At 42.3% G+C, this 10,357-nt stretch overlaps 1 protein-coding gene across 1 annotated transcript; it reads right to left on the bottom strand.

The window, feature by feature from the left end:
* Window positions 1-7,022: 7,022 nt before the first annotated feature.
* Window positions 7,023-9,265, bottom strand: LOC147430668 (putative WRKY transcription factor 75). The gene is made up of 2 exons (XM_086494440.1): window positions 8,605-9,265; window positions 7,023-8,190 (listed from the first exon to the last, which is right to left on the bottom strand). The coding sequence occupies exons 1-2, from the start codon at window positions 8,877-8,879 to the stop codon at window positions 7,992-7,994; spliced, it is 474 nt and encodes a 157-aa protein (XP_086350566.1). The 5' UTR covers window positions 8,880-9,265; the 3' UTR covers window positions 7,023-7,991.
* Between the last annotated feature and the right edge of the window lie 1,092 nt (window positions 9,266-10,357).

The raw sequence follows: 10,357 nt of genomic DNA, 5'->3' as shown, positions 1-10,357 counted from the left end.
TTCCCTTTGACTCTAGTTCTGGTGTGAGAGCCTTCTCTCTCTCTCTCTCTCTCTCTCTCTCTCTCTCTCTCTCTCACACACACACACACACACACACACACACATACACACAAGTGTGCACACGCACATGTACACACACAATGTGGCTAAGACATCCACAACAAATTATTAGAGTCCCATGGATGAATTGTCGAGCTCATTGCACTTCATTAATGCAATGCAAATGTGGAAGACCTCCGCAACGCTCCCAATACCACAACAAATGGCACGCCAACTCTATCTCTCATACACACATCTGCAACGGGTCTCTCTCTCTCTCACACACACACACACACACACACACACACAAACACGGATGTGCTGAGATCGAAGATCATTTACCGCATGGAAGGTTCATTGTGAAAGCGTGTTGAGAGAGGTTCATTGTGCAAGCGGGTTGAGAGAGGTTAATTGGGCAACACGTAGAGGGAAGTTCTTTATGGCCTTCAAAATGCAAAGTAGAGCTACTCTTCAAATGGATTTTAGAAAAGAAGTAGTCAGTGGTCACCCTTGACATTTGAGCACAAAAGTGAAACTCCACTCTCCATGGCCTTCCCAAGAACTGTAAATAGAGTACTACTTTTTTGACTTTGAATTACCAAGACTAAGTTCTAATCTTTTGACTTTACAATGTCAGGACTCAGCAATCAATCAATCAAAGTCTTTTCATTTTTTACCATCTAAGTACTTAACTCTTCATTTTTGCATTTCAAATGAAATGTTTCCAAAGGTTTTCTTTGAAATGAACCACAATGTGACACGTGGAGGCTCTCTCCTTCCTTCCAAATTTTAAGCTGCATTAGGGTAAAGGGGCCATTAGAAAACCGTGTCCCTGTGTTGGGACCCGTCCATGGCCTTTACTAAGTTAATTTCCCTCCAGTGAAGGGACACGCTGAACCAGGTGGTGGACTAGTTAGAGCAGCAGGCGATGCGTTATTGGCCATCCGATGTCGAGTTCGAGGTGCGTTGGTTGAACGGCTCATGTTATGCCCCTCGTTGTCTTCCTTCTGGTGGTCGTTTTTGTTACAAAGGAAATTTTGATTCGCGTTTTGCAACTTGCACGCCTCATCGCTTGTGACGCTGAGATTACCCAAGACAGCCCTTGCTTCCAGCTCTAGGATGCGCCCTTCATGAGTGAAAACAGTGCAGAGCAATCGTCGCAATTTGCCGTCTCTCTTAGGTGGCACACCATTGGGGGTTTTACCCTATAAATAGTATAGATATAGATGTTTGCAGGATATCTTTAGAAAGCTTGTTGCATCCCAACTGATAATGTGCATGCCAGTGCATGGCACTATGAGATGCCATGAACAAAGGATACAACTATAGAGCTGCCAAGTATTGATGTGAAGCTTGGCCCCTTTCTAACAAGCACTAAAGGATGAATTTTTGAATTTTGAATCAAGTTACATTTATATGAACTTATTATAATGGACTTTAAGTGCTTCACTATGCACTATTTATATATATATATATATATATATATATATATATATATATATATATATATATATATATATATATATATATATTTATACAAGAGTAGACACGATCGGCTTCCATATGAGACTAGATGCTTTTTGATGTCGAGTTGGTTACCTTGATTTAGGCAGAGAGGGGGGGCGGGGGGGGGGGGGGGGGGGGGGGGGGGGGGGGCAGGCAAATGACAACGGCCTACTATTGATGGCTAGAAAGCTGTTTTTTAGGGGGAATAAGTGGAATTAAATCAGAAAAAAAAGGAAGGAAATACATTGTCCTCAAGGATGGGTTGAGGACTAGCCCAGGAAGAAAACTACATTGCCTGAGCCAAAAAGGCGCTCAAGTCTACATCCACAACCGACCAACTAGAGAGCTAGCTGAGCGGAGGCCGGAGAGGACCTTGTGCTAAGGCGACTCTCTCTCTAGCAGCAGGCAGTGCCGCGGTGTGCGCATTAGTGACGGCCTTGTTTTGGTGATGTGCATCTCTTTAAAAGTTTTCCGCCATCTTCTTCTGCATGCTAGTGAACCTACACCTTGTTGGCACTGCATGCTTGCAAGTAGTGGTATAGGCATGGTGCTATCAAATCTTGTACACATTTTTTAAGCTTTCTTTTGAGTTATTTTTTAGGCATCGTAATAAAAATAGCTTGCAAATCTCTCTCTCTCTCTCTCTCTCTCTCTCTCTCTCTCTCTTAATGAGCACAAAGGTGTTGCAACATTAGCCAACCGCTAAAGAAAGGGGCATGAGCCCACGTGGAATGCGCTATTTTGCTAGTCGAAGGCGGAGAGCTGGCAAGTATTGATGTGAAGCTTGGCCCTTTCTAACAAGCACTAAAGGAGAAATTCTTGAATTTTGAATCAAGTTGCGTTTCTATGAACTAATTATAAACATGTTGCTACCTACTCCTCTACTTTCACTTTTCAATACATAGTATCTTCCCAAGATGCTTCAGCATCTCGAATTATGCTCTATATATATTTATAAGAGAGGAGACACGATCGCCTTCCATTGAGTTGAGTTGGTTACCTTGATTTTATTTTTTTTGTTTGTGCTATTGATGATTATTCCACAAAGCAAGACTCATGATTGTCTCACTTGTTTTGACATGCCAACTTGAGTCTTCACCTTGCTGGTTGGCACTGTCTTTCAAAAAGGGATTGTATATACAGAGCATTGTTCGGATTAATCATTTTCACAACCATACAAAATTCCTTTTTAATGGATTTTTCAAATGGAAAATTTGAAAAATAGAGCTAATTTTTACTACTTTTACTCTATTTTGCCCAAATTCTAAGCAAGATTCTCCCTTTTTCTCTTTCTCTCAATCAAAATTTTGGAATTTCAAAGCGACACAATTGTACGTTGAGACACTTTTCCTAAACATTGATTCCGAGGGAGTTCCAACCCATGTAATACAGGTTTCAAATATCAAAAGGTATGTTTTATTTTTCTTCTCTTTAATACATACTCTCTCTATGTTTTATTTTTCTTCTCTTTAATACATACTCTCTCTCTCTCTCTCTCTCTCTCTCTCTCTCTCTCTCTCAAGCACCTTCAGAGGGCCTATGCGGGAGCCCTCTTAGAATGCTAACGGTGAACCTACACCTTGTTGGCACTGCCTACTTGCTGTTAGTGATATAGGCATGGTGCTATCAAATCTTGTACACAATTTTTAAGATTTATTTTTTAGGCATCGTGATAAAAATAGCTTGTGTAAAAAAGCTCTCTCTCTCTCTCTCTCTCTCTCTCTCTCTCTCTCTCTCTCTCTTGCAATGAGCACAAAGGTGCCGCAACACCGGCCAACCGCTAAAGAAAGGGGCGTGAGCCCACATGGAATGGGTTTTTTTGTTGGCCCGAGGCCGAGAAGAGTCTCACTGATGTTATCACAAGGCAATGAGCATGCCAATGAGCATTTTCGATCGACTAATTTGTTTTAGAAAACAGATGTTTTAGTAGAAGATCAGAACATTGTTTATTGTACCAATCTCTTTCTGTGCTAGCAGGGTTGGTGATGGAACCTCTTGTTCCCTTAATTTCTTACTTCTGAAGACATTCAATAATGTTGCTTTCATCCTCTTCTCGAAAGGGTGTTCTTGTAATTGTCTAATCAATGCTTTGATTTTTTCAACATAGCTTCTAACAAATAGCTTACCTACCTTGATCTTATGAAACTCACATAAAATGTATTCATCTTCCCTATTCTTTGAATACTCTAGTCTCAAAGCCTTAACAAAGGCCGAGTCGCACCCAATCTTGCAGGGGTAAGAGAGAAATTTTTGACCTCGGGTCACACAAGTAGAGAAATGCAGCTTGTGCTACAAAGGAGGAGAAGATATCAGCAAAAAGGAAAGCTTCTCATTGGGCAGACCTGCAGAGAACTGCGCTTGTGCATTGTTTTTGGTATATATAGTTTAATCTCTTGAAAAATGGAGGGGCTATTGCAATGTTAAAAGGGCTTCACGAATTCTACAAGGAAAATCGACTTTGTCGTATTTGGGTTTCCTTTTTCCCCTCACTCCCTCCACTACCTTTGAGTGCGACTCAGCTCTAAGCGTGTTGTAGGATCTGAGTTGGTAAGTTGGGTAATGGTATTACTATCTTAGACCTGAGCAGTCAAGAGGTCTCTCTCTCTCTCTACTCAGGCATGCGTAACTAGAATCCCTCCTTTATGATTGATGCAGGTTTCCAAAGATATGCATGGACGCTTTCGGTTCATCCCCAAGAGCAAGGCGAAGGGAACCTTTGTACCCCTTCATTTTGGCAACCCCTTGCTTGATATATATCAAAAATCTCACCTCTTTCTTTAGATTGTTTCTTTTCGGGCTTGGCATTTCCACCACTCCCCTATGGGATGAATGCATTTTTAGTTGGGCTTTTGATCCCCCTTTGAAAGTAACACTCTAACACTCTGTAATGCGAATGAAGTTTTCACCTCTCTCACACCGCATGAGTGCTTTTGTAACTTGGAAAACACCACACAACACGTAATTTCCACAAACTTTTGTTATTTTATGAGTATCATTGTCGCTCACCTTTGTGGCCACGGTCTTGGTCACATACCAACTAAGCCACCTAACTTCATAGAAGCTTTTGAGGAGCTGAATCAAGCACTCTTATATCTCATAAAATCTGGTTGCATCACTCTACCTTCTGACCTAACACACGGAGAATTAACTAATGCGTTCTCAGCTTATTGTGGAAATTTCTTCCCTTCTAAAATACAACACCACATCCATAATGATCTTACAAGAGAAATCAAAGAATTAAGGAACAAATTCTTTCTTACTTGCATCGACAAGGCTCCGAACAATATGATTATTATTTGTAAGGCCTTTGTTCTTTTTGAAGCCCAAAAACGCCTACAAGGCAACGATTTTACACCATCTCCTCTAGGGATTGAGGGAGTTACCTCCCTTGTGCTAACTTTTCTCTCTCAATACACTTTTCCAGAACACCACTCCCTCCCCTATCTCACCGGCATATACAAACTGCATAAGGCCTCTTTTAGATGGATTACATGTGGAACTGCCTGTTGCTACTCAGAAATCTCTACACTTATGGCTTTCTTGTTAAAAACTTGTATACCACTACTCAAGGAACGAGACAAAAAACTTAACAACAAAGCACTTTTATGTCACCATCTTCATCTACAATCTTGGTGGATTGTGGATTCGGTTTGCGATTGCATCCTCAACCTCCTCTCTCATGCAACACAATTCTACTCAGGGGATGTGAAAAGATGCTTCGAGAACATCCTACACGCAGGGGTACAAGGCCTAATCCATCATCTTATCTTGTTAATCTCCCATGCCTTCTCTGCATCTCTAGAAACGTTCATCTCTTTCAAAAGATTCCCATCCAAATGCATAGAGGACATTTGGTCTTCCTATAGATACAAATCAAGCCTTTCATTTAACCTCAAGGAAGTACTCCAACTAAACGATTGGCTCATTAATAACATGTTTTTACAATGTCAAGGAAAACTTTATAGGCAAACCAATGGGATCCCACTTGGACTTGCATGCTCCCCCCTATGGTGCAATCTCTACCTCCACTCCCTAGAGTTTGAGTTCCTCTCTAACACTCTCAACACACATAATGCTAAAGAGATTCTCTCAATTTTATGCCATCCCTTTAGATATTACGACGATATCTTACTCATAAACTCTACAAACCCATCATTCTTCATAGAGCAACACAAAATCTACCCCAGTTGCTTACCCATTGAAACCACCTCTGGTAACTCTACCAAATTTCTAAACCTCCATCTGTCTACCCAATATGGCTATCTCACAAAAAGCTTTACGTCCAAAGAAGATAAACTCCCTTGCACACCCATAAGATACCTCAAACGATCCAGGAACCGGCCATCTGAATGGGCACATAAGGTCATTATCTCACATCTCAAACCAATACTCTATTGTAACCCAATGCTACGGAAGCCACTAAAGACATTAAAATGCTTGTGGACTCTTTTTGTAAAAATGGTTTCGAGAGAGCTAAACTTTGGAGACTTGTGAGAAGATTCCTTTCAAAGTTTTCAGCTTCAAAATTCTCATGCCACCCAACTCTACTCTTGGACTTGCTAGATTTTGGAGGGCACTAGGACCCCTTGGGGGCCCTAGTGTCCCCTTTGGGACAAATCCTCATCCTTCCTAGTGCGGGTGGAGGAGGGTCTCTCTCACTAGCACAAAACCCACCTCTAGAGGCTAATCTAGTGCACACCTTAGAGCCTACACCAAAATGCTTATAAGGTTACAAGATTTTGGATGGAAGTATCTCTTATTTCAACCTCACCCCCCAATTATTTTATATAAAAAAGACTCCACTACCCTGACTCCACTCCTCTTTGAACGTGCACCCTTTGGGCTTCCCTCTCTTTGTTTTGAGATTACACCTTTCTTTCTCTCTAGCCTATAAATATGGAGGCTTGGTCAAGGTGACATTTTTTTCACAAACAAGCTGTCAAAAAAGAGAAATCTCACCACTTTGCTCAAATGAAATCTTCCTCTCACGTTTGTAGCTTAGCTGTAGCTTATCCTTGCTTTTGATTGTTCTTTTTTAGCTTGACATCTATGACATGTAAGATCATCCCATAACACCTTCCTTTCACCATTTTTTATTAACATTTTTATGTTTGTTTTGATGGTGATGATGACAGGTAATAGGGTCTTCCTTTGGCTAAAACATTGCAATCTAACTCAAACTCCGAAAATTTAAGCTTTTCTTTTTCTCCATTGTTTGTAAACATGCATTTTTTATTATAATAACTTTTAATAAGAGTTTTTTTAAGCATTCCTTAGCTCTTTGTTTTAATGGTTAAAGTGGTGTCTTCATTTTGTAACTTCGTAGTAACCTTTTCTCTCTCTCTCTCTCTCTCTCTATATAAGAGCAAGGAGTACCGAGGTGTGCGCGTTAGTGACGGCCTTGTTTTGGTGACGTGCATCTCTTTAAAAGTTTTCCGTGTTGCCCATTACGCTTCGTTGGGCTAATTCCTTTTCTGCTCCCTTTGCATCCTCTTCCTAATCGTCGCCTTCTCGAGCACAAAAACAAAATCAGATATTTCCTTGTTCCGCGCTCTTGCTTCTGTGTTTTTCTTGTGAAGAATTGCTTGCTACAGGTGTAACGGAAAAGTGAAATGAAATGCATTTCTATTCTCTGTTTTTGGCTCAAGGATTGGTTCAACAGACAAATATGGTGGTCCTGCGTGACCATATCTTTCCTCAACTAGGGATTGGACACTGAATCAATTTTGGTGGTTGTCTCACCGATGTTATCACAAGGCATGTACTTGCCAATGAGCATGCCATTGTTGCTTAGTCCGGGGATGAATGGAGCATTTTCGATCGACTAATTTGTTTTAGAAAACAGATGTTTCAGTAGCAGATCAGAACATTGTTTATTGTACCTTTGGGGTGTATGGTGTATAGTTATCAGAGACCCAATCTCTTTCTGTGCTAGCATGGTTGGTGTGGACACGCAAGTTTGACGGTTATAAAGGCCCGGAACTTCAGAGGAACCAATGGGATGAACTAGTTTTTGTCATGTGAGAGAGCAAATGTAGTAGTGGTGCAGCAAATGTGAGATTGGTGGCATTCTGAGAACCTATTTGTTGATGCCAATGGCCATGGAGTCTAGGTGCTACCTGGCATGCGACATGGGTGCGCCAAGTCTCTGATGTGAGGAGAGTGAGGCAGATGCCTTTGCCAAACAAAAGAAGAGACGAGGCTTTACAAAATCTTGTACAATCTATCCAATTACAAATAAAGGAGGGCCAGAGCTTTGATCACCGCACCCCCGATATAATATATGTGCACAACTTCCAGCTGAGAAAGCCAAGAGTTTTGCAAGGTACTTACAATCAAAAATACTTTGCCAAGGGCTCACTAATTTTGTAGTCATTTTCCTTTCCACAGAACGAGATTCTTTTGTTATGGCTCCTGTTTTTCTGTCTCTTTTTTTTTTTCTTGTTTTAGAGAGAATAAATATCTGCAGAAGCATAAATGAAAGAATGAAATAATCTGCCCCTGTGCTTATCAATAATGGCATAGACCGAGTTGTGCCTCCCCAGATACATGAATTCGACGAAGTCCTCAATATTTGAGCACCTCTGAACACGCTTTAGCGCTTTGCATCCGCTCCGTCTACTTGCAACACATTTCAAATAGCTCCTGTAGAGACACACCACACCCATAGACACTCATTAACCCCAACATACCCACAACTCATTTGGTTGAGCAGATATGTTTCAGTACTATAATGGCAAAATCTGCATCAAGAAGGCATCCTGTAGCACATTTCCAATAGCTCCCATAAAGATAGATACCAACTTGGGTTGTTTACATGCTGTTACGGTAAAACCCGCTTCAAGAAGGCATCCTAAACAAAACTGAGGCATCGAACGCTGATTGCATGACATAACATACCAATGCAGATATCTCTCACGCATACAGGCAAAGTTAAATAGGTGTATGAACCCTCCTAACAAGTCTAATATGCATGAAAAATCCTCTACACAGATATGCAATTACGCATAGTCAGAGCTTGTCCCTCTACACCAATTAAGAAGAGGGGATATTTGTTACCTTGGGTCCGTATGCCGATTGATCCCGTTTTCACCATTCTTCAACCAAAGGAACCCATCATCCAGAATGATATTCCGGGTCCTCACCCTGAATTTAACTTTCGTGTCATTACAGTTATGGTCCTTGTCCTCAAAAGGGTCTGCACAAGCGGCAGAGCAGAAATATTTTTTGCACTCCTGTAATACAATGAAAACCTCATCATCATCAACACCATCCAGAAAACAAATCCTTACCGCATTCAAATAAGTATCCAAAATGCAAATTTTGTAAGACATGGAATGTGGTATAGTTGCTCTCCATTTCACGTAGACCAAGCCAATAAACTACTAAGAGGGCTCCCCCATAGGCCCTCTAAAGGCCTATGGGGGTCACACCAGCAAAGAAATGCAGCTTGTGCTACAAAGGAGGAGAAGATATCGGTAAAAAGGAAAGCTTCTCATTGGGCAGACCTGCAGAGAACTGCGCTTGTGCATTGTTTCCGAATGGAGGGGCTATTGCAATGTTAACATGGCTTCACGAATTCTACAGGGAAAATCGACTGTGCCGTATTTGGATTCCTTTTTCCCCTCACTCCCCCCACTACCTCTAAGTGCGACTCAACTCTAAGCGTGTTGTAGGATCTGAGTTGGTAAGTTGGGTAATGGTGTTACTATCTTAGACATGAGCAGTCAAGAGGTATCTCTCTCTCTCTCTCTCTCTCTCTCTCTCTCTCTCTAAGAGCAGGCAGGGCCGCGGTGTGCGTGTTAGTGACGGCCTTGTTTTGGTGACGTGCATCTATACTAGTACTAGTATAAAAGGGGGAGGGATTCCGGTCCCCCCCCTTGACACGTGGCGATCTTAGATGCCTCCGGCAAAAGAGAGAGAGAGAGAGAGAGAGAGAGAGAGAGAGAGAGCGCATTTATGCCGTCCGAACGAGGAGGGAGGAAGGGAGGGAGGGAGTGTCGGGACGGGAGGGATGGAGGGAGGGAAGGCAACGGGACCTTCACACGTGTCTTTGGGAGGAGTAGAAAAGGAGGCACAATCACGGTCAGAAAGAGACAAGCCGCGAGGATTCAATTCCTTTGAAAACACAGCAGAGGAGCGGGTACCTATGCAAGGTATTAACTACGAGGCGACCGTCATGTGAAAGTCTTTCTCTGTCTCTATATACTCCCCTTCTCCTCTTCCTTCTCCGCTTCACTTGCATTATGCGCACCTACGGGAGCCTGCAGGTGAAGTTGCATCGGATCTTCCTGTTGAACATGGCCGCAGGGCGAGAGAATGGATGATTCCTACGGTGCACAACAATCGCAAGTTGCCATGTTGATGCTCCTCATGCTGGTCAATGTCGTCCCCGTTGCCTCCACAGCCTTCTGCAAGCCACAGTCACTCCTCTCCACTCCATTTACTCCATTATCATGGCTCTGTGCTAATTGGAGCTTACCATTGCCACGGCTAACACACCTATGAGCGGCAACATCTTCAATGTTCTCTCTCTCTCTCTCTCTCTCTCTCTCTCTCTCTCTCTCTCTCTCTCTCTCTCTCTCTCTCTCACACACACACACACACACATAGCCGTAGCTAGAGCAGTTGCTAAAGAAACTTGCCTCCGACAGTTTCAGATGTAATCCTGGTTTGCATAGGCATGAGTGCACATTCTCTGTGTATCTCTGTGTGTGTGTGAGTGAGTGAGAGAGAGAGATTGCAGAGTACCCTTCTACTGTGGCGAGAGAGGTGACCCTAGGCTAATAAGAGCAACAACACGCAATGTGCG

The sequence above is a fragment of the Adiantum capillus-veneris genome, chromosome 21, assembly GCF_014529385.1.
Source record: "Adiantum capillus-veneris isolate H3 chromosome 21, ASM1452938v2, whole genome shotgun sequence".
In the NCBI taxonomy this organism is placed as follows: domain Eukaryota; kingdom Viridiplantae; phylum Streptophyta; class Polypodiopsida; order Polypodiales; family Pteridaceae; genus Adiantum; species Adiantum capillus-veneris.
Note: the sequence above shows the minus strand (reverse complement) of the source record. Positions and strands in the feature narration are given on the sequence as shown.